We start from the raw sequence: 25,057 nt of genomic DNA on the forward strand, positions 1-25,057 counted from the left end.
CATTTCAAGCACGACATACGCTTTCTCAGCTCCTGTCGCCATTTTGTCTCACTGCGGTCTCGAGCGCTTTGGCGGCAGAAACCTGAAGTGCGGCTTCAGCCGAACAAAACTTTATGAGTTTTTCTACGTATCTGTAGTGTGTCGTGACCATATGTCAATGAATGGAGCTACAGTGAATTTATGAAATCGCTTCAATCATTTGTAATAGCCCTGTATATACAGGGTGAGTCACCTAACGTTACCGCTGGATATATTTCGTAAACCACATCAAATACTGACGAATCGATTCCACAGACCGAACGTGAGGAGAGGGGCTAGTGTAATTGGTTAATACAAACCATAAAAAAAATGCACGGAAGTATGTTTTTTAACACAAACCTACGTTTTTTTTAAATGGAACCCCGTTAGTTTTGTTAGCACATCTGAACATATAAACAAATACGTAATCAGTGCCGTTTGTTGCATTGTAAAATGTTAATACATCCGGAGATATTGTAACCTAAAGTTGACGCTTGAAACCTCCGACGTTCAGTTGTGTGTTTTAACAAACACGGGCCACGGTCGGCGAGCAGCATCTGCAGGGACATGGTAACGATGACGACCGTGTTTACGAGTGTGGCTGTAGTGCACTGTTGTGGTTTGGTCTAGCTGTCGCAGTGTCCGCATGTAGCGCTTGCTGCTATTGTTATTCTGCATTCCTCTCCGCACGCAGACCAACTGTAGTACACCGTGTTACCAGACGTCTGTGATAGTGTAGTGTTGTAGGAACTGTGACCATGGTGTATTCGAATATATATATATATATATATATATATATATATATATATATAGGGTGTTTCAAAAATGACCGGTATATTTGAAACGGCAATAAAAACTAAACGAGCAGCGATAGAAATACACCGTTTGTTGCAATATGCTTGGGACAACAGTACATTTTCAGGCGGACAAACTTTCGAAATTACAGTAGTTACAATTTTCAACAACAGATGGCGCTGCAAGTGATGTGAAAGATATAGAAGACAACGCAGTCTGTGGGTGCGCCATTCTGTACGTCGTCTTTCTACTGTAAGCGTGTGCTGTTCACAACGTGCAAGTGTGCTGTAGACAACATGGTTTATTCCTTAGAACAGAGGATTTTTCTGGTTGGAATTCCACCGCCTAGAACACAGTGTTGTTGCAACAAGACGAAGTTTTCAACGGAGGTTTAATGTAACCAAAGGACCGAAAAGCGATACAATAAAGGATCTGTTTGAAAAATTTCAACGGACTGGGAATGTGACGGATGAACGTACTGGAAAGGTAGGGCGACCGCGTACGGCAACCACAGAGGGCAACGCGCAGCTAGTGCAGCAGGTGATCCAACAGCGGCCTCGTGTTTCCGTTCGCCGTGTTGCAGCTGCGGTCCAAATGACGCCAACGTCCACGTATCGTCTCATGCGCCAGAGTTTACACCTCTATCCATACAAAATTCAAATGCGGCAACCCCTCAGCGCCGCTACCATTGCTGCACGAGAGACATTCGCTAACGATATAGTGCACAGTATTGATGACGGCGATATGCATGTGGGCAGCATTTGGTTTACTGACGAAGCTTATTGTTACCTGGACGGCGTCGTCAATAAACAGAACTGGCGCATTTGGGGAACCGAAAAGCCCCATGTTGCAGTCCCATCGTCCCTGCATCCTCAAAAAGTACTGGTCTGGGCCGCCATGTCTTCCAAAGGGCCGGCCGAAGTGGCTGTGCGGTTAAAGGCGCTGCAGTCTGGAACCGCATGACCGCTACGGTCGCAGGTTCGAATCCTGCCTCGGGCATGGATGTGTGTGATGTCCTTAGGTTAGTTAGGTTTAACTAGTTCTAAGTTCTAGGGGACTAATGACCTCAGCAGTTGAGTCCCATAGTGCTCAAAGCCATTTGAACCATTTCTTCCAAAGGAATCATTGGCCCATTTTTCAGATCCGAAACGATTACTGCATCACGCTATCTGGACATTCTTCGTGAATTTGTGGCGGTACAAACTGCCTTAGACGACACTGCGAACACCTCGTGGTTTATGCAAGATGGTGCCCGGCCACATCGCACGGCCGACGTCTTTAATTTCCTGAATGAATATTTCGATGATCGTGTGACTGTTTTGGGCTATCCGAAACATACAGGAGGCGGCGTGGATTGGCCTCCCTATTCGCCAGACATGAACCCCTGTGACTTCTTTCTGTGGGGACACTTGAAAGACCAGGTGTACCGCCAGAATCCAGAAACAATTGAACAGCTGAAGCAGTACATCTCATCTGCATGTGAAGCCATTCCGCCAGACACGTTGTCAAAGGTTTCGGGTAATTTCATTCAGAGACTACGCCATATTATTGCTACGCATGGTGGATATGTGGAAAATATCGTACTATAGAGTTTCCCAGACCGCAGCGCCATCTGTTGTTGAAAATTGTAACTACTGTAATTTCGAAAGTTTGTCTGCCTGAAAATGTACTGTTGTCTCAAGCATATTGCAACAAACGGTGTATTTCTATCGCTGCTCGTTTAGTTTTTATTGCCGTTTCAAATATACCGGTCATTTTTGAAACACCATATATATATATATATATATATATATATATATATATATGTGTGTGTGTGTGTGTGTGAAATAATTTGTCTAATGGTTTACGTGCCTTCCTATCGTACTTCAAACTAACTGCAAGAAATAAAACGAAACCGCACATTTTCAAAGCACAGAACACCATTTTCTCCTCCCAAACGATTTTAACAACAAAACCTGGACACTATTCTTTAAAAAAGAATATAGTTCATGTTAATCTGAATGTTTATTACTGTCTCGTGTGAAAATTTTAAATAAACGGCCAAGAACTTTTCGAGATTTTTGTAACAACGTTTCCTATTTATGTATTACATATATATTTATATATTACATATATTTAAAAATATATATATGGCCTATGTCCTTCCGAATGTTCATTAGAGTATCGTGTAAAAAAGTGAAGAGAATTTGTCAAGAACTTCTTGAGATTTTTAGCAACAGCGTTTCCCACTTATATATTACATATATATTTATAAGTTTATTATATTGTAAATATAATTATAGTTTATGTCCGTCCGAATGTTCGTTACAGTATCGTGCAAAGACCTGAAGTGAATCGAAGAGCTTTCAAGGTTTCTGGTAACAACGTTTTCCTTTTGTATATTACATATACTATATGTATTAAAACATGTAGTCTGCATCCATCGCCAGCCGGGGTGGCCGAGCGGTTGTAGGCGCTACAGTCTGGACCGCGCGACCGCTACGATCGCAGGTTCGAATCCTGCCTCGGGCATGGATGTGTGTGATGACCTTAGGTTAGTTAGGTTTAAGTAGTTCTAAGTTCTAGGGGACTGATGACCTCAGAAGTTAAGTCCCATAGTGCTCAGAGCCATTTGAACCATTTTTTTCTGTATCCATCCAAATATTCACTTGAGTATCGTTTAAAAACCTGAAGTAAATTGGTCAAGAACTTTTCGGGATTTTTGGTAACAAAATACATTTTAAATATATATTTGTATATTGTATATATTAAGTCAATTAATAGCCTATATCCGTTCGAATATTCATTATAGTATCGCGTAAAAATTTAGGTCGAGCACTTTTGATTTTTGGTAAGCATGATTTTATATAGTAGTACAGATTCCTATTTTATTGCAGTTGTGGTTATCGGCTAGAACTGCTAATGGCCAGGCGGTGTGTGACATGTTAGCGGTGTACATATTCCTGACCAGTGGCCGGATCACGGAATCTATTCTGAAAGTCGTTAGACAGCTACAATGCTTTTAATTATTGACTTTGGAGTTGTGAAAAGTTAAACGCTGTCTCGCGGGGCAAAGCGCGGCTGGTGACCCTTATTTAAACTAAGCTGATAACGTAATATAGAAGTAGCTGTGGCATGGCATATATTGGTCAAACTATCAGGACCGTGGAGGACCGATGTACTGAGCATAAACGGCACACACGATTACAGCAGCCAAGTAGATCTGCTATTGCTGAACATTGCTTGGATATTGGTCACCCCGTGCTATAACAACACCGAGATATTGGACTGCACATCCAGCTTTGGGACAGTGTTATTAAGGAGGCAGTCGAGATTAAATAAGCGAGCAACCTTGTAACAGGGATGGAGGTTTTTGTTTAAACTCTGTTTGGAATCCTGCTCTCTTCCGTGCCAAAAAACAGAGGGATAGAATTAATGTTACCTGCCCTGTTAGTTCGTAGTCTCACTATCGATATCTCTGACTTTGGTCATCTTTGGTGGCACTAGTGTTCAGTGTATGTTATCTTTCCTGCATCAGTCTAAGAACCAAGGTTTTAAATTTGCCTGTACTTCGCCTGTCCGTTGCAGTTTGCCTTGAAAATGGCGGGGTGTACTCCCGCCGAAATATCGGCGGTCGCTGAAAATATTACCTGGTGAATACCCGTCAGTTGTTTGAAAAAAGTTTGAAGATAATGTTTGTTTACATTAGCATGATAGTGCACCCCGACCCCGTCGTAAACCAAAATGGTGTGAGGTAATGGTTGTGGTCCGTAACATTCCTTATACAGACTAGCCTGCCCAGAATCCCGACTGAAACCTAATGGTACACCGTCGGGTCGAACATCACTACATTCTGTGGTTTCGGGTCTTGCGGAACAATAGGCTGCCATTCCTCCAGACATTCAGGCACCTCATTGGAAATGTCCCAACAGTGTTCAAGTCGTCAAAAAGCGTCAACCAAGTGGCCGGCTAAGGTGTGATAGGTCCGTTTTCCTGTTCAAAATTAGTGTTTTTTTATCCAGGGAGACATTTCTGTGACGTGTTTGGAGATTTACTGCATTGATGTAAATATTTTATGTAAACTGGTATCTTTTTTGTTTTATTATTTGCTACTTCAACATTCCCCCCGATTTTTAAATTATTTTTCCTTCAAGATACTCAAACTGTTGTATCCCCTAGACTTTTCCGTATTTTGTCTCTGTGTAATAGTGGTCTATTATTATTTATATTAATATAAGCGAAGAAACAATAGAGACTAGAGTACATGAGTACATAAAATGGAGAGGACATTCCATATGACAAAATAACATATAACAAAAAATCTTTGTCCTGGAAAGCAAAACTAAGACATTACCAAACAATGGTAAGCCTGGAACACTGTATGCAACGGAAAAATTTAAACTAACAAGATTTGGGGACCTTGAAAACTGGAAAAAGTTAAAGAATTTTAAGGAAAATATCGGGACATAAAAGTAACAGTAATGCTGAATCCAAATTAAGATCAGAGAGCTGTATTTGAAAATGGTAGCGTTAACTGCTGCGATGAGGAAAAAAAGAATAGTGTTTCGTGGACACATATTCGTAAATGATGATAACGGACAAACCAAGCAGATCGACAATAGTAAACATGACTTACTTAAATTGGCAAACATATGAAAAACACTGGAATTAGAATGGACATAGTAGATAACAGAATACTTTTTAGAGAAGCAACACAAAAGTAGGATTTCAGCAACGAAAGAGATTAGGAAGGCTGGAAACAGAAACACTAAACACTGTGAAGAAAAGCCAAAGCTGGTTTATCGTATCCTAAGAACGAGTTATTCGAATAAATACGAGCAAAGAAACTGTAACGTGAAGCAGTAGGAAAATTAGTTCTTTGGATTATATTTATGAGGCTTAACAATTAACAGTGATACGTTCACATGTAATTAGCGTTTCTTTTTGCTAACTATGTACTCTGGAGAGAACTGGTAACCGCTACCATCCAGTAGAATGTCAGCTGAACTGGCTGCTGTTTGTTACGCGTTCGCGTCACTGATAAGACACGTTGCGTAAGGAAGTTCCGCTTAAGCAGCGGAGAGATCATAAGCCTAAATGAAGCGGGGCATTTGCCAGTGACAGTGGAGCGGCAAACTTGGTTTCTTGACCGGTAGCAAGGACTAAATGCGCCCTTGGGGCCTCACCGCCCGCCGTGCATCGGCAAACGCTTCTCCAAACTCAGTGGCCACTTCCGAAAGACGACCCTGGCCGCGCAGAAGCATATAGCAGTGTCTCTCAGCGAACTCCTCAGTTCTCAATGGAGCCGACGTTCTGCGACTGTGAATCGTGTAATGCGACCACGGACAACCCGCCACTCAAGGGGGACTTCAGGGTAAGTATTCTGATTCGCGTAGCGTACGTTGCCTCGATGGATACACCATCGTATAGCGTCATATCTATGCTTTATTAAGTTCTGTGCACAACCGCTGGGAGCGCTGCTGCGCTTCAGTATGTTCGTAAAATAAGGTCTCTGCTTATTCAACTTTTTCCACAATCCGCGTAGCATTCGCTTCCACTCTACAGTGTGTAGTTATATTTTGTTATCGCCTAGTTCTCCTTCCTTCAATATTCGTAACTAACAAGTTGATTGATGGATGATGATTTGTGCTCTCTCGCAAAGTTTATATTACCACTGCATTTGTTGTGTCTGTCGCGAAACTTCCGATACTTTTCACTGCCACCGACGTATGACAGGAGGAGAAAAAAAAAAGAGTGCAGACACGACGTGGCGCGCTATTCGAATTGTGCTTCTATCTTTTGTTGTCTGTAATGTCTGCTTTCCGTATGTTATGAGATGGCTCACGATTTTCTCGTGAAATCGAGATATCGCAGGAATGTTGTAAAACAGTGCGTCGCCAATGGACTAGTAAAGTGTAAACAGAAATGTTATCACAAGATGAGACGCATCCTTTGAAAGAAGACAGCCGACAGGTGAGACTCGAAGTGACAGAGGAATCATTTTAAAGTCAGTTATGAAACAAATCCATCCGCATATTTTTTTGAGCTCAGCCAATCGAAAAAATTTAATATCTCTTATACTGGGTAGCATGTAATAGTGTTGCCTGCCTTGAAATATTGTTTACTCTTACAGACTTATCTCTGACGGAGCGCGGGTTCTAGTTTAGCTTGGACGGTGACAATGTGCTTGTAATTTGCCGAAGCGAACAAATGTACGAAATAATGCATCAGGCAGCAGATTACTCTGTAGCCTGTATAGCCCAGGGTCACATCTGCTCCATATTTAAAACACTTTCCATTAATAAATAACTAAGATACTAAGTTATTTCCCAAAAATTATATAGAAATCTGAGACGAGCGTTTTGGTGCATAATGTGTACTTACAACGAATGTATGACGAAAAATCCAAGTGGAGCAGGCGACCCTACGTAATTCCTACCTCATAATTACATAACTGGAAACAAATTCTGGATCCTCTTACCTAGACGTTAACAATGCAAGGATCAACGATAATTAGTTAATATGCGTACAGCCAACCGTAATTTTCTGTTAAGTTTGTCATTGTTCTCCATCCCATTCATCTGTTTTACAGAAACCGTCTTTGGTACATATATTTAATAACTGCGACTGAGATAACATTCTCTGCAATATGCCTAGACTGGCTATGCCGCCCACACTACCGCACTATTAGGTCGAAGAACCAGTCACTTATTTAATAGATTTCAATAGACTTTTGATTTTCAGAAAACGCAGGCCAGCGAAATCAAGCGCGCGGAAGTTAATCAGACCTCCAGCTGTGTCAGAAACTTCAAATTCGATCTGCGACCACAGTTATTGCGTGATAAATCAGATAATTTTCATGTTCTTATGTATCTGACATTTAGTGCTAAGCTACTAAAAACAGAAATGGCTTTCCTTTCTTACAGGAATTAGGTGTAAATGTTATGCGGAATGTTACAGGAGCAGGTTAAAAGACATAAATTTTACCGTTTAGCCCCATTTCAGATTGTAGATTTTTATTTTTTATCATTCCCAGGTATCTACTATGTTATGTTTTTCGAATTATGAATTGCTGTCAAAAAAATTTATTATTATGATCCATATCATCGATAAGTTCTCCAGGTTTGAACAGGTTTATTCGCGTACACAAATACTGTATATTTCTTGAAGATGGAACAGTGAATACTTTTATTTAGAATCGAAATTATTCTTGAACCATCGTCTAATAGACCTGATAACCACACACTAACGTGACTACAATCAACATTAGGAACATTGTTAGCTAAACCAAGCAAAACTGCACAGTGCTTAGGACTTGCAGTCTTATTCGCAAGGAGCCGTTACTTCGTCATTATGATTTAAATTTCTGTGGTTTCACTAAATTGATTCAGGCCAAATCGAGATTGTTGCTCCAACAAGGCACTGGGCGATTCTTTTCTCCATTTTTGTTTCTTTGTACCAGTACTTTGCCTTTAAAAGTTTGAGTGCTGACGGGACGTTTCAAACACGTGCGGGGCGCTGATAACCTAGGTGTTGAGTGTCCGTAAGCTCCAAACACACACTCAAACACGAGCTCTCCTTCGACTGAGACTGGGTCTCTTCGAAAAGCAGACCGAAGTCTGCGAAACCGATGTGGGTGTTGTGCGCATGTCTATCACCAACAATTCCTGATTTACAGTAATTTATTCGGATAGCAGCTCAAAATAAGTCACGGGCTGTTGGCAGAGTGCACATCACGTGCATGTGCGTACCTGCTGTTTCGTCTCGACTTGCATATGTTTATTATTCAGTTCATGCCTTATTTAGGTTTGTTACTTGAATGTAGTTCCAACATCCATTTTTATTTCCCCATTCTATCTATAAAAAGTTCTTACACAAAGTATCAAAATTTTTGCTAACGTCTTAAAAGAAACAGAACAAAGTGATTAAAAATGAACGTTATGGTAGAAAGTACCTTCGTTACGAGTAGAAAATAATCATAAGGGATGTATCTGTTTATTTAAATATTGACTTACCATGCAAAATTCATAAGGAATATTGTACATTAGAATACTGTATGTAGCGCGGCAGCAGTGTGTATTAGATTTTACTGCCTACAAGGCAACGTGTAGCTGAACATATGAAAACAACATTTTCTAAATTTATTTTCTTGATAACTATCTTCAATTCTAAATTGTTTCTTACAATCATCTAATACCAAAAAAGTATTATTTTCACTGTTCCTTAACCAATCTAACACTTTTATGTCGGCCGGCCGCGGTGGCCGAGCTGTTCTAATCGCTTCAGTCCGGAACCGCGTGACTGCTACGGTCACAGGTTCGAATCCTGCCTCGGGCATGGATGTTCGTGATGTCCTTAGGTTGGTCAGGTTTAAGTAGTTCTAAGTTCTAGGGGACTGATGATCTCAGATGTTAAGTCCAATAGTGCTCAGAGGCCGGCCGAAGTGGCCGTGCGGCTCTAGGCGCTGCAGTCTGGAACCGCGAGACCGCTACGGTCGTAGGTTCGAATCCTGCCTCGGGCATGGATGTGTATGATGTCCTTAGGTTAGTTAGGTTTAACTAGTTCTAAGTTCTAGGGGACTAATGACCTCAGACGTTGAGTCCCATAGTGCTCAGAGCCATTTGAACCAGTGATCAGAGCCATTTGTACCATTTGAACTTTTACGTCGCCGGCCTTGATTTCCGAGAGGGTTGAGAGAATCTTAAGCAGCTTCTCGTGAAGAATCTGAGGAGTTTCTCCGTGCAGTGCACCTATCGCTCCATGAAAATACGCTCCCTGCTACTGTATCTCACAGCTTAAAATACGAAAAAATAATTATTCTTTCTTCTGTTTAGGGGCGAACCATACTTTATGCCGGCATTTGCTTTATGTGGTATAGGGATATCACAGAAAACCTAAACCAGTAAGGCCGAGCAAGTTTTTGAATCGTCGCTGTATGCCCCACTGTTTTTAACAAGTGCGCCACCTCGATTGTCATAGTCGCCACTTGTGTGACGATTCGCGACGAGTGAACGGGCTGGTGTTCACACACGCAGCTATCTTGCACTCATTCGCTGATGCTCTGACACAGTAACCTACTGCCCCTGCATGCAGAAACTTTCGTTGCTCTCCAGTAATGTCAGCTGTAAAATGGTTCAAATGGCTCTAAGCACTATGGGACCTAACATCTGAGGTCATCAGTCCCCTAGAACTTAGAACTACTTAAACCTAACTAACCTAAGGACATCACACACATCCATGCCCGAGGCAGGATTCGAACCTGCGACCGTAGCGGTCTAACGGTTCCAGACTGTAGCGCCTAGAACCGCACGGCCACTCCGGCCGGATAACCTAAGGACATCACACACATCCATGCCCGAGGCAGGATTCGAACCTGCGACCGTAGCGGTCGTGCCGTTTCAGACTGTAGCGCCTAGAAGCGCTCGGCAACTCCGGCCGGCTTTGTTGACGGAGCCACAACCTCAACTGTGCTTGCGCCGCTTCATCACTATCAAAGTAAGGTCTCCTTTTTTTTTTTTTTTGGCAGATTATGAAAATTTGATAGGGCCAAGTCGGGATAGTATGGGGGATGAGCGATGACAGTGAACTGAAGGAATGGGATTGTTGCACATGTCGCAACCCTCGTGTGTTGTCTGACGTTGTCGTGCTGAAAGAGAGGCTGTTCCGTGTGTGGACAAACTCAGTTTCAATTGTCTGGGAATCTCGCAGTACATTGACATAGTTACGTTACATACCACCAAGTTACACGCTACAGCTCGGAGCCCTCTAGCGGCAGATGGTTGCAACTTCCGTCGGCGAAGCAGTAAACTCGACCGAATAATATGCATTACGTGTAATACCTCAACTGTTGTGTTGGCAGAAGAGCCAACACCGTGTTACTAGAGGAGATCGAAATGCACGTGTTTTAGCTCACGCAGCTGGCGTGAGGAGGGAAGAACTATACTCACGTGAGGTCTGGAACATGACAAGGAATTAGAATTCAGAAAGCGGACGTAATTAGTTTGATACTTAACTTTAATCCATTAATGATGAACGTCGCTCTTGACGGTACATGATTCACAATATTGTCTGTTCAGAATACATTCAGAGTTACTGAATATGGCGCCTTGCTAGGTCGTAGCATATGACGTAGCTGAAGGCTATGCTAAACTGCCGTCTCGGCAAATGAGAGCGTATGTAGACAGTGAACCATCGCTAGCAAAGTCGGCTGTACAACTGGGGCGAGTGCTAGGGAGTCTCTCTAGGCTAGACCTGCCGTGTGGCGGCGCTCGGTCTGCAATCACTGATAGTGGCGACACGCGGGTCCGACGTATACTAACGGACCGCGGCCGATTTAAAGGCTACCACCTAGCAAGTGACACCACATCAACCGATCTGGAGAACAGAATAAAAAAATGTTAGACGTTACTTCTCACCACTCCGTCATATACGTTATAGGAAATGTGCCAAATCAAGGCATTGTATAGAACACCTAGGCAATGTATAAAATGCGTAGAACTTTTTGGCAAAGTGTTCAATTTGATTTCAACTTAACACTTATTCTAGGAAATATATAAACTGCCTATGTATTTTATAAAATACGAAAAGGACATAGGCAAAGTATAAAGCTGCCATGACATAACATGTCCAAACGAGAAACTTGTACATTTATTGAAAATTGAATTACACATGAAAATTATCGCAAAGTGCGTTTCTGAAAATTGGCTTATTCTGAAGTAGATGTGTTGTAACAGTTTTTTTAAGAATTACTAATATGTAATAAACAACGGAAAAACTGTTTAACAGTAGTTACAAATGTCTAATAAACACTAAAAACCCACCGCCCGAACAGGCTGTGAAGGCCCAACGGCACCGACCGGCCGCCGTGTCATCCTCAGTCCTTAGGCGTCAACGGATGCGGATAGTGCGGATACGGAGCGGCATGTAGTCAGCACACCGCTCTCTCGGCCATTGACAGGTTTCGTAACACGTGCCGCCACTTCTCAGTCAAGTAGCTCCTTAAATGACCTCACAAGGGCTGAGAGCACCCCGCTTGCCAGCAGCACTCGGCGGACCCAGACGATGACCCATCCAAGCGCTAGCCAAGCCCGACAGTGCTTAATTTCAGTGATCTGATGGGAACCGGTGTTACCACTGCGGCAAGGCCTGGGTAGTAAACAACAACTGAAACTAAACTATCAGTTCTTACATACTTCGAGGCTGTACTTCTTGAACTCCAACCGAACAGAAATAAACTGTTATAACAAGGATATCTTACGACCTTGTAACCATCAGAATATTGTAATTATCATTCCTTCCTACTTTACCTTAAACGTAACCAGCTTTTTATTGAGCGTCCAAGCGAAATATAGAAAAATATGCATTTCACACCCTGCCTTAACGATTTTTGAGATTCTATGTACTGCCTAGGCATTTGATAAAATGCTAGATTTCACAGTTTGCCGGTAATATATACACAAACTCTCACAAAATTATAGTTGTTTATTTACGCTCCCACCCAACAGTTCTTCGTATCAAACAAAACAGCATCAGCGCCATATCAAGCCCCATCTATCTAATCAAATGTTCGCATCACTATCTAAATGGTTCAAATGGCTCTGAGCACTATGGGACTTAACATCTGAGGTCATCAGTCCCCTAGAACTTAGTACTTAAACCTAACTAAACTAAGCACATCACACACATCCATGCCCGAGGCAGGATTCGAACCTGCGACCGTTTTACTATTAAATATTTTTAATTGCAAAGTGTCACTTGTAGGACCAATGTTTAAACACGCACCGAGTAACCCCTACGGGCAACCGTGAAGTTTTTATTTTATTTTTGTTGTTACTGCTACAGGTTAGGGACGCCCAGCTGCGAGGCTAGATAACACAGTACTGTAGCTAAGTTACAAGCACTGTCTAAGTAAATGTATCCAGACAAACATGTGTAATGCTAGATGTGTATATGCAGACTGAAGCAACAAATGAAAATTTGTACCCAGGCTGGGATTTTAATAAATTTACATTCGTCCCTTCAGTCTGCTTATACAGGGTGTTCAAAAAAACTGTCGAATACTTTGAGAGGTGGTAGTACTCATCGAAACAAGAAAAGGAAGTCCAATAAACTTGGGTCCGGAAACGTATACTTTCTGAGATAAATACATGTTTATACGAAGGGCTGCGTGGCACTTGGTTGCGTATATTAGTACAGTCGTTGCACCTTTAGGTGGTCTATAGCCAGTTGTGTGTTGGAGTTGTGTAGTAGGCTAAGTTAGTTTTCGTCGTGTCTGTGTGCCTTACTATACGCACTGTCAACTTTGGGTAAGTATCATGGTGTTTTACCTTCTTCCAAACGCTGATTCAAATGGCTCTGAGCACTATGGGACTTAACATCTGTGGTCATCAGTCCCCTAGAACTTAGAACTACTTAAACCTAACTAACATAAGGACATCACACACATCCATGCCCGAGGCAGGATTCGAACCTGCGACCGTAGCAGTCGCGCAGTTCCGGACTGAACGCTGATTCACTTATTTGTTTGCCGGCCAGGGTGGCCGAGCGGTTCTGGAACTGCGCGACCGCTACGGTCGCAGGTTCGAATCCTGCTTCGGGCATGGGTGTGTGTGATGTCCTTAGGTTAGTTAGGTTTAAGTAGTTCTAAGTTCTAGGGGACTGATGACCTCAGAAGTTAAGTCCCATAGTGCTCAGAGCCATTTGAACCATTTGAACTTATTTGTTTACAGTTATTGTCCTGTTTGTACCTACAGATCGTGTAGTACGTTTACATTTTCTCTCTTCCACCACTTGTTAGCAATGTAAGCGCACAACTCGACAAGCAAAATGGCAGATACGATATTTTGCAATGGTTTAGCAAATGGGCGTAGCCTGCAAGCCCGTGCCCTCTACGACGGGAAACATGCACAGCGCAGAGTGGCCTCTGATAAGCTGTTCGGTAAACTTTTCCAAAGTCTCAGGGACACACGTACGCCTGCACATCCCACATCTGAAGACCGACTGTGGAAGGCCCCGCGCCGGCCTCTGTGGCCGAGCGGTTCTAGGCGCTCCAGTCTGGAAGCGCGACCGCTACGGTCGTAGGTTGGAATCCTGCCTCGGGCACGGATGCGTGTGTGATGTCCTTAGGTTACTTAGGTTTAAGTAGTTCTAAGTTATAGGGGACTGATGACCTCAGATGTTAAGTCCCATAGTGCTCAGAGCCATTTGAACCATTTGAAGGCCTCGCATAGTTTGCACGGCTGACATGGAGGTTCGTGTGCTACGTTCGCTGAAAGAAACCCCTGGAACAACGTGCGACGTTAGCAGCAACAGAAGGCGTGTCTCGCTCTCTAATTTGGGGGGGGGGGGGGGGGGGGATACTTCATGAACAATTGCTGTACCCATATAATCTACAGCGCGTTCGGGCCATACGGCCACAGGATCATATCATAATGCAGACGGCGGTTGTGGGAGTTTGGAAATGGATTTAATTATCTTCTTCTTTGCATTTCCAACTCACACTTCTGTCTTTTACCCGCTTCTTTAATTAGCCAATGCTAACTCCCTTTTATACAAACTAATTATTACTTCTCTCCTTACTGCTACACTTTATTAAAGTGTTCATATTATTGTCTTATGTCTTCATTCCTCTGCCTGTCTGGCAGAATTCATCTTTACTCTTCCGCTGGAACTTCCTTTAACCCCTCCATATACTCTCTTTTTTTTTTTTTTTTTTCTTTGGCGAGGGGACCAGTTTTTACATGCATACAGTGCTGTAGACGTTGCCTTTGTCTTGAGAACTTTTGGCACATTGCCATTTCTTGCGTTAATCCTTAAATGTTCTGCCTGTCTTACATCACATACACTGAGGTGACAAGTCACGGGAGAGCGATATCCAAATAAACATATGGCCTTCCACAGTCAGTCGTCGGATGTGGGATTTGCATGCGTACGTGTGTCCCTCAGACTTGTAAAAGTTTACCGAACAGCTTATCAGAGGGCACTCTGCGCTGTGCATGTTTTCCGCCATAGAGGGCACGGGCTTGCAGGCTATGCCCATTTGCTAAACAACTGTAAAATATCGTATCCGCCATTTCACTTGTCGAGTAGTAGGCTTCCATTGCTAACAAGTGGTGGAAGAGAGAAAATGTAAATTTACTACACGATCTGAAGGTACAAACAGGGCAATAACCTCAAACAAATAAGTGAATCAGAGTTTGGAAGAAGGTAAAACACCATGATACTTACCCAGAGTTGACAGTACGTACAATAAGGCACACAAACACGACGAAAACTAACTTAGTCTAGAACACGACTCGAACCACACAACTGACTATAGACCACCTTAAGGTGCAACGACTGTCCTAATATCCGCAACAAAGAGTCACGCAGCCCATCCTATAAACACGTGTTTATCTCGGGAAGTATACGTTTCCGGACCCAAGTTTATTGGACTTACTTTTTTTGTTTCGATGAGTACTACCACCTCTCAAAGTATTCAACAGTTTTTTTGAACACCCTGTATAAGCAGACTGAAGCGACGAATGTAAATTTATTAAAATCCCAGCCTGGGTACAAATTTTCATTCGTTGCTTCGGGTATAAAAGTTCAGTGCATTGATGGAACTGTCATTTGTACTAAGGTGACTCATGTGGAAAGGTTTTCGACGTGATTATGGCAGCACGACGGAAATTAACAGACTCTGAACGCGGAATGGTAGCTGGAGCTAGATGCATGGGACATTCAATTTCCGTAATCATCAGGGAATTCGATACAACGAAAACTAACTTAGTCTAGAGCACGACTCGAATCACACAACTGACTATAGACCGCCTAAAGGTGCAACGACTGTGCTAATATCCGCAACCAAGAGCCACGCAGCCCTTCCTGTAAACACGTATTTATCTCAGATGGTATACGTTTCCGGACCCAAGTTTATTGGACTTACTTTTCTTGTTTCGATGAGTACTACCACCTCTCACTTAGCGACCGAGCAGCAGCGTTTGCACAGAGTTTTCAGCACTAACGTATGACCTGCCCGGCTAGCCACGCGGTCTAACGCGCTGCTTCCCGAGTGGGAAGGCGTGCCGGTCCCCGGCACGAATCCGCCCGGCGGTTTAGTGTCGTGGTCCGGTGTGCTGGCCAGCCTGTGGGTGGTTTTTAAGGCGGTTTTCCATCTGCCTCGACGAATGCGAGCTGGTTCCCCTTATTCCGCCTCATTACACTATGTCAGAGATTACTGCACAAACACAGTCTCCATGTATGCGTACACCATAATTACTCTACCACACAATCATTTGGGGTTTCACTCGTCTGATATGAGACCTTCTTGGGGAGGGGGGGGGGGGGCGAACCGCACAATAACAATAATCAATAATCCTGGGTTCGGTGTGGGGAGGCGGTGGGGTGAGTGGACTGCTGTAGCCTGTTGTGGGGTTGTGAACCACTGAGAGCTATGGCGGGCAACCCAGTGGTACGTTCAACGAAAGTATCCATTGGGACAATACGGCGAAACGTGGCATTAATGGGTTATGGCAGCAGACGACCGATTCGATTGCTTTTTGCTAGCAGCACGACTTCCCCTGCAGCGCATCTCCTGGGCTCGTGAACGTATCGGTTGGACCGTCGATGACTGGAAAGCCGTGGCCTGGTTAGATGAGTCCTGATTTGAATTCATAAGAGCTGATAGTAGGGTGGCGCAGACCCCACAAAGCCATGGACCGATGTCCATAAGGCACTGTACAAGCTGTTGGTAGCTCGATAATGGTGTGGGCTGTGTTTATTTGGAGTGGACTGGTTTCACTGGTCCAACTGAACCGACCATGGGCTGGAAACGGTTATGTTCAGCTACTTGGAGACCATTTGTAGCCATTCATGAACTCCACATATCACCAGGCCACAGTTGTTCGTGATTGGTTTGAAGAACATTCTCGACAATTCGAGGGAATGATTTGGCTATCCAGATTGCCCTACATGAATCCCATCGAACATTTGTAGGACAGAATCGAGAGGTCAATTCGCACAAAATCCTACACCAGCATCACTTTCGCAATTATGTGCGGCTGTAGAGGCAGGATGGCTCACTATTTCTGCACGAGACTTGCATCTTGTTGAGTCCATGCCACGTCGAGTTGCTGCGGTACGCCGGGCAAAAGGATGTTCGGCACAATGTTAGGAGATATCGCATGACTTCCGTCACCTCAGTGTATACCGAAATCTGTGGAATTTTTTTCTCCATGTTGTTGAGGTGAGTTGAAATCTTGGCGGCGTTGTGGGTATTAAAATATGATACCTGTTCTATGAATTAGTTACTAGTGGGTGTATTTGTTCCACTCGTATGAACTCATCTGAAAACCACGACTTCCGCCATTTTTCTTTAATGATGTATTTTTACGTGCCAGATTCGATTAGTAAAGCGCCGTTTGGTCATATTCAGTTTAGTGTATGATGTTCAGTAAATGTCACCGTGTTGTATATTTATTACAGTCTAACGCTATGTTTTAGCTCGAAATCTCATTCTTTTAGAATATCGTCAACAGTTTTTAATTTAAAAAAAAATGAATGTACAGCCACTTCCTGTATTCATTTTTTTTTCATTCGTCTGTATCTACATCTATAATCTAACCACCTTACGGTATGACGCGGAGGGTACTTTGGTAGCACTGTCAGTGGCGTTTCCCCCTTTCCTGGAAGGACGATTGGCTTCCTTGTTAGCTCAAATCTCTAACTTTACCTTCATGGCCTGTTCGCGAGATATACGTAGAAGGAAGCAACATATCGGCTGGTTCTTTTGGGTAACGAAAGCTTTCGGAACGTCAACGGTGAACCACACCGTGACGCAGAACGTGTGTTGGCAGCGCCTGCCACCGGAGTTGGCCGAGCACATCTGTGACACTTCCACACTTACTAAATGAAGCTATAATGAAACGCGATGCTCTTCTCTGGAACTTCTCTGTTTCGTTTATAAATTCCAACCGGTGCGGATCCCAGACGACGAGCAATATTCAGGCATTGGTCGAACGAGGGTATTGTGAGTTGCCTACATTTTGGGCATGGCTATCGGTTACTCCACAACTTTTCGATTTCATTTGACAAGACAACGGTGGCCATGCGTTGATGAAATTAACGTCTACACGTTTTTGATCATTTTATCTCTATGCGTTTTTTGTCTCATCGCTTAGCTACGGTCAAAAGGAAGTGTGTGTTTAATGTTAACTTGCAAAAGAAATACATATTTTTAAACTATCGAACGACATCAACATTGAACGTGTTTATTGCACACTATGTACTAGAATTTGCTGTCGCATATAGAGGACAGAGTGATACTAGAGATTACGTGAAAACAGATAAACATAAGATTGCTATTAATGTTACTGATTCACCAATCGTAAGAATTTTTTTAAGGCCCAAGGTGGGAACAAGAGTTAATCTCGAGAGTGTTGCTAAAGAGGCTACATCCTCATCCCACATTCCTACACGCGAACACAATTTCTAAAAGGAAGTCATACCTAGCGAAAAATACGACTTAACAAATAAGATTTAATAGTCAGTATACTCAAAAATGGCTCTGAGCACTATGGAACTTAACATCTGTGGTCATCCGTCCCCTAGAACTTAGAACTACTTAAACCTAACTAATCTAAGGACATCACACACATCCATGCCCTAGGCAGGATTCGAACCTGCGACCGTAGCGGTCACGCGGTTCCAGACTGAAGCGCCTAGAACCGCACGGCCATACCGGCTGGCTAGTCAGTATACTATTAAGACCTTTAAGCAATTTCAAAAATATGTTCTGTGTTGGTCCTAAAAAGATATGTGTCCTGGGCTGGGCCGAAAAAGTGTAATAAGCCTCGTGGCAATGTATGTCTGCCTCGAACATTGTAGTTTGAGGTTGAGGTTGACGACTGCATCTCTTTCTGTAAGTTAAAAAAAAAGGAAAAAAAAGACTTTTGTTTGCATTCCACGTTTTACTGTAGGTCATCATGTAACTGGATACATACATCACTTTACAGGCAATCAGGTAGCGTATAAGGTAGCAAAGGACTGGAGTTTCAAACCAACTGATGTCAGCTTTTGCTTACACGTGGTACAACTACCAGAAAATGTCACCTGGGATACCAAAAGCAATGAAAATCTATTGGATGAAATGTGGAAAACTGGGTTTTCGTTTAACTACCGTAGTTAGCTAATAATTGTCAAAGGAATATTGGTGCTAATTCGAAGTGACGTTCTCTGAAGAGTAGAACTTGTTCTGAGTAAAACGAGGGGGTACCAGATAATTGGTTAGATTTTTTTTAAAAAAGAGAGAGAGAGAGAGAGAGAAATGTGTAGTGAACTAGACTGTTCGAGAAGAATATTCGATTGATACTTCTGAAAATTTTGCTTCATTGACGACCCCCTTATAATACGTTTGTAATAAAACTATGTTTACGGTATTTTTAACGATAACAGTCGATTACAAGGATTAAAATTTTGGCTTTACTTTTCTTAAGATGCTAATTTCAGTAAGAGAATCAGTGCGATATTCTCGTGGGCCACTTGCGTGTCTCAAGGTATTGACGACAGTGGAACGATAACGACGACCAGTTCGCAAGACGTCTGTTCGCGGTATCCAGTAGTTCCGACTGCGCGGGAAACCGCTTGATAATTTGCCCCATCGGTCTTCCGGCGCCGATAGCGCACGCGCAGCCGCGCCTTCAGTGTCCGTCGCGGAGGACCGCTAAGCGGTATAAAACATTGGGGGCGGCTCTCCGGCACTACAGTACACCGAACGACCGGACAAGACGTTTGAACTCGGCATCGACAGTGAGTTTCTTACGCACAGCTCGGGTTACTGTTGTGTTAGCGGAATTACGCCACCACTCGACGCCGTCCAAGCGTTCCGCGGACTGACCACCCGATGCGCCCGGACAGGTAGCATGAAACTTAGCACCTGCGCGCCTTCATTCGTGCCCGACGACAGTACCTAAGGTCGCAGATCCTCAATAACCATTCGGCGTGTGTATTACCTGGAAAATTACCGCGAGTGGACCTTTTCACGTGTTCGGAAAACTGCCAGAACTGAATCAAATTAAAAGTTTATTATATCATTTGGAATGTGTTTATATAGTCCTGCTTGTACTTTGAACCAATATTAACTGATGGAGTCTAGGCTACGAACGTTAAAGGTACCGTAACAGTTAAACTAAATGACAAGTTTGTGACTGATCATTCGCAAGGTGTGACTAGTGTTAATCCTCTATTAGTTCGTCTTCTTCTTCTTCTTCTTCTTCTTCTTCTTCTTCTCCCCCTCTCTGTTCATCTCCTCCTCCCCTTCTCTGTCCATTTCCATCTCATACTCTCCTCTGTCTCTATCTCTCTCTTCCTACCACACCCTTCTCTGTCCATAACCGCCACACCAATAGGAAGTTGGCGGTTCTTATCCCACAGTATTTCTTTCCAGATAGTAAGAAACATACGAATAAAGTTTGGTTGAAATCTACTCAGGAGTTTAGGAGGAGCTTTTTACCCACAGTTTCACGCTTGTACACACCTGTCACGTATATTTAACATATTTCACACATATTTGTACACGTATTTGACCTTTATTTCTAGCGAATGTCCCCCTACAGTTTTGCTTTCACTTAGCTCAATTTTTATGATATCTTATCTCGTGAAGTACGAGTCGTACAATGATAAAAATTTTGCAGTTACATACAGCAGCATATGTGAATATTGTCTGCATCATGTACTGGAATTAGTAGTAAAGAAGTCATAAATTAAAACGACATGCATGATGCGGCAGTTTCTCACGCGCCTCTGTGTTTATGATGTCCTATTTCCAGAACAGTGTGTAGTACAATGATATCATTTTGCAGCTACATTCAGTTGTAGATGTAAATAGTGTCTGCAAAATGTGTGTCGAAAAGAATTAGTAGCAAATATCAAATAAGTTAAAACGTCATGCCTGATTTTTAGTGCATGAACAGCGAAAATGTAGTACCGATAAACATTTTTCCTTTCGTCATTTTGTGGGAGGTGTCAGCGAGTAAAAGTTTCGTACATGTTTGAAATTATGTGTGAAGTTTGTTCCAAGTGACTAAGTTCTCTCATTCTCAAATACAGGATGAACGAACTCTGGGTATGTGCGCGTCATGGACTACTCCTCTTTTACACCCAACCCCCACCCCTTTGATAAGTAGATGGTTCTTAAGACCACAGCCGCTTCTTTCCAGACAGTAAGTGATATGTGTACTTAAGTTTGGTTCGAGTTGATCCCGTAGGTTAGGAGGAAATGTGGAACTGCTAACATTTTTACAAAATGTATCGATTGAGTGAAAACAGTCTTAAAACCCAGGCATTTACTTGTTGATTCTTCAGTTCAGGAGAATAGCTACCGATATAATTTATTGCTGATAGCGAGTGCTGACTTATTTGATGTGTGAATGAGCATTCTTCCCTGTTGCTGCCGAGCATCACTATCAGTTCTGGGAACATCTAAATTTCTTGACCTTCAGCCCTGCGTTAATAAAGCTCCATTCTATGAAGAAAACTGCCAACTTCATCTTGCGCTGTCAAAATATTCGCCACATTTCCTTACAAGCCTGAAAATCCCAGACGTCATTACAGCTGCTAGTTATTTGATCATCTTTGCGTTTTCTGGTTCAGTTTATTTCCTCTAGGTCTGTGGTTTCCCAAAGATTCTACTAAGTAATCCGCAAGATATGCCACTGTGGAAATAAATATTTTATCTATTATTTTCACATGTAAGTGTTTCTCGACTTTCGTCCTCGCCGTTTCTAGAGACAAAGCAGTTTCTTGTCGAAGCTCGAACACTCTACGTCGCAGCTTCTCGTGTGGTAGCTACAGGAGCTCTGTGTGGAACAAGGGCACATCGAATTTGGCTGCCAGCCTCTTTTCACAACTCTGTGAGAACTCTTGTGTTCGCTGCACACCCTCGGATGTGGCTTACGATCTACACTTCTTGAGTGAGTACGTTCAACAAATCAAGTGGATGTATTTTCACCACCAAAGCATAGCGATGTATAATGCAGTTGCTGCATAACGTTGTATAACGCAATGGCTAAACGCTGCATTCGGAGCAACATCTTTCACCAGTGTGTCGAATCCAGAGCGAACGCCCAATATGGAATGTGCTAGTCTGTGCATACACCTACCAGCTTCAACTAATGCATCTCATTTTCCTCAACAAAATTCTTCAGCGATTGGAAAACACATTCGCAGCGTGAAGTAGTATTCAATGATTCCGAGAACAAGTACACTATGTCATAAAAAGTACCCGGACAGCCCCAAAAACGTATGTTTTTCATATTAGGTGCATTGTGCTGCCACCTACTGCCAGGTACTCCACATCAGCGACCTCAGTAATCGTTAGACATCGTGAGAGAGCAGAATGTGGCGCTCCGCGGAACTCACGGTCAGGTGATTGGGTGTCACTTGTTTCACATGTCTCTACGCGAGATTTTCACACTCCTAAACATCCCTAGCTCCACTGTTTCCGATTTGGTAGTGAAGTGGAAACGTGAAGGGACACGTACAGCACGAAAGCGTACAGGTCGACCTCGTCTGTTGACTGACAGAGACCGCCGACAGTTGAAGAGGGTCGTAATGTGTAATAGGCAGACATCTATCCAGACTATCAAACAGGAATTCCAAACTGCATCAGGATCCACTGCAAGTACTATGACAGTTAGACGGGAGGTGAGAAAAATTGGATTTCATGGTCGAGGGACTGCTCATAAGCCACACGTCACGCCGGTAAATGCCAAACGACGCCTCGCTTGGTGTAAGGAGCGTAAACAGTGGAAAAACGTTGTGTGGAGTGACGAATCACGGTACACAATGTGGCGATCCTATGGCAGGGTGTCGGTATGGCGATTGCCCAGTGAACGTCATCTGCCAGCATGTAGTTCCAACAGTAAAATTCAGAGGCGGTGGTGTTGTGGTGTGGTCGTGTTTTTCGTGGAGGGCACTATCACAGCACAGGCCTACATTGATTTTTTAAGCACCTTCTTGCTTCCCACTGTTGAAGAGCAATTCAGGAATTGCGATTGCATCTTTCAACACGATCGAGCACCTGTTCATAAAGCACGGCCTATGGCGGAGTGATTACACTACAATAACATCCCTGTAATAGACTGTCTTGCATAGAGTGCTGACCAGAATCCTATAGAACACCTTTGAGATGTTCTGCAACGCCGACTTCGTGCCAGGCCTCACCGAACGACATCGAAACCTCTCGTCAGTGCAGCACTCCATGAAGAATGGGCTGCCATTCCCCAAGAAACCTTCCAGCACCTGATTGAACGTATGCCTGCGAGAGTGGAAACTGTCGTCAAGGCTAATGGTGGGCCAACACCATATTGAATTCCAGCATCACCGACAGAGGGCGCCACGAACTCGTAAGTCATTTTCAGCCGGGTGTCGGATACTTTTGATCACATAGTGTATTTTCTTCCCCCATGAACCATGGACCTTGCCGTTGGTGGGGAGGCTTGCGTGCCTCAGCGATACAGATGGCCGTACCGTAGGTGCAACCACAACGGAGGGGTATCTGTTGAGAGGCCAGACAAACATGTGGTTCCTGAAGAGGGGCAACAGCCTTTTCAGTAGTTGCAGGGGCAACAGTCTGGATGATTGACTGATCTGGCCTTGTAACATTAACCAAAACGGCCTTGCTGTGCTGGTACTGCGAACGGCTGAAAGCAAGGGGAAACTACAGCCGTAATTTTTCCCGAGGACATGCAGCTTTACTTTATGATTAAATGATGATGGCGTCCTCTTGGGTAAAATATTCCGGAGGTAAAATAGTCCCCCAATCGCATCTCCGGGCGGGGACTACTCAAGAGGACGTCGTTATCAGGAGAAAGAAAACTGGCGTTCTACGGATCGGAGCGTGGAATGTCAGATCCCTTAATCGGGCAGGTAGGTTAGAAAATTTAAAAAGGGAAATGGATAGGTTAAAGTTAGATATAGTGGGAATTAGTGAAGTTCAGGTGATTACAGGGTTATAAATACAAAATCAAATAGGGATAATGCAGGAGTAGGTTTAATAATGAATAAAAAAAATAGGAGTGCGGGTTAGCTACTACAAACAGCATAGTGAACGCATTATTGTGGCCAAGATAGACACAAAGCCCATGCCTACTACAGTAGTACAAGTTTATATGCCAACTAGCTCTGCAGATGATGAAGAAATTGATGAAATGTATGACGAAATAAAAGAAATTATTCAGGTAGTGAAGGGAGACGAAAATTTAATAGTCATGGGTGACTGGAATTCGTCAGTAGGAAAAGGGAGAGAAGAAAACATAGTAGGTGAATATGGATTGGGGGGAAGAAATGAAAGAGGAAACCGCCTTGTAGAATTTTGCACAGAGCATAACTTAATCATAGCTAACACTTGGTTGAAGAATCATAAAAGAAGGTTGTATACCTGGAAGAATCTTGGAGATACTAAAAGGTATCAGATAGATTATATAATGGTAAGACTGAGATTTAGGAACCAGGTTTTAAATTGAAAGACATTTCCATGGGCAGATGTGGATTCTGACCACAATCTATTGGTTATGAACTGCAGATTGAAACTGAAGAAACTGCAAAAAGGTGGGAATTTAAGGAGATGGGCCTGGATAAACTGAAAGAACCAGAGGTTGTAGAGAGTTTCAGGGAGAGCATAAGGGAACAATGGACAGGAATTGGGGAAAGAAATACAGTAGCAGAAGAATGGGTAGCTCTGAGGGATGAAGTAGTGAAGGCAGCAGAGGATCAAGTAGGTAAAAAGACGAGGGCTAATAGAAATCCTTGGGTAACAGAAGAAATATTGAATTTAATTGATGAAAGGAGAAAATATAAAAATGCAGTAAATGAAGCAGGCAAAAAGGAATACAAACGTCTCAAAAATGAGATCGACAGGAAGTGCAAAATGGCTAAGCAGGGATGGCTAGAGGACAAATGTAAGGATGTAGAGGCTTGTCTCACTAGGGGTAAGATAGATACTGCCTACAGGAAAATTAAAGAGACCTTTGGAGAGAAGAAAACCACTTGTATGAATATCAAGAGCTCAGATGGCAACCCAGTTCTAAGCAAAGAAGGGAAGGCAGAAAGGTGGAAGGAGTATATAGAGGGTTTATACAAGGGCGATGTACTTGAGGACAATATTATGGAAATGGAAGAGGATGTAGATGAAGATGAAATGGGAGATAAGATACTGCGTGAAGAGTTTGACAGAGCACTGAAAGACCTGAGCCGAAACAAGGCCCCGGGAGTAGACAACATTCCATTA

At 43.1% G+C, this 25,057-nt stretch overlaps 1 protein-coding gene across 3 annotated transcripts in view; it reads left to right on the top strand.

The window, feature by feature from the left end:
* The window catches only part of LOC126262391 (venom dipeptidyl peptidase 4-like), a 605,446-nt gene that overhangs the window by 494,410 nt on the left and 85,979 nt on the right, over nucleotides 1-25,057 (top strand). The window contains exon 1 of one of the 3 annotated variants that reach the window (XM_049959001.1): nucleotides 5,899-6,166. The exons of the other annotated variants lie outside the window; for them this stretch is intronic. Within the exon in view, the coding sequence (XP_049814958.1) occupies nucleotides 6,092-6,166 (75 nt within the window). The 5' untranslated portion in view covers nucleotides 5,899-6,091. Of the gene's footprint in view, nucleotides 1-5,898; nucleotides 6,167-25,057 lie in introns of those variants that run through there. 3 annotated transcript variants of the gene reach the window in all.

Source organism: Schistocerca nitens, chromosome 6 (genome assembly GCF_023898315.1).
Source record: "Schistocerca nitens isolate TAMUIC-IGC-003100 chromosome 6, iqSchNite1.1, whole genome shotgun sequence".
Taxonomy (NCBI): Eukaryota; Metazoa; Arthropoda; class Insecta; order Orthoptera; family Acrididae; genus Schistocerca; species Schistocerca nitens.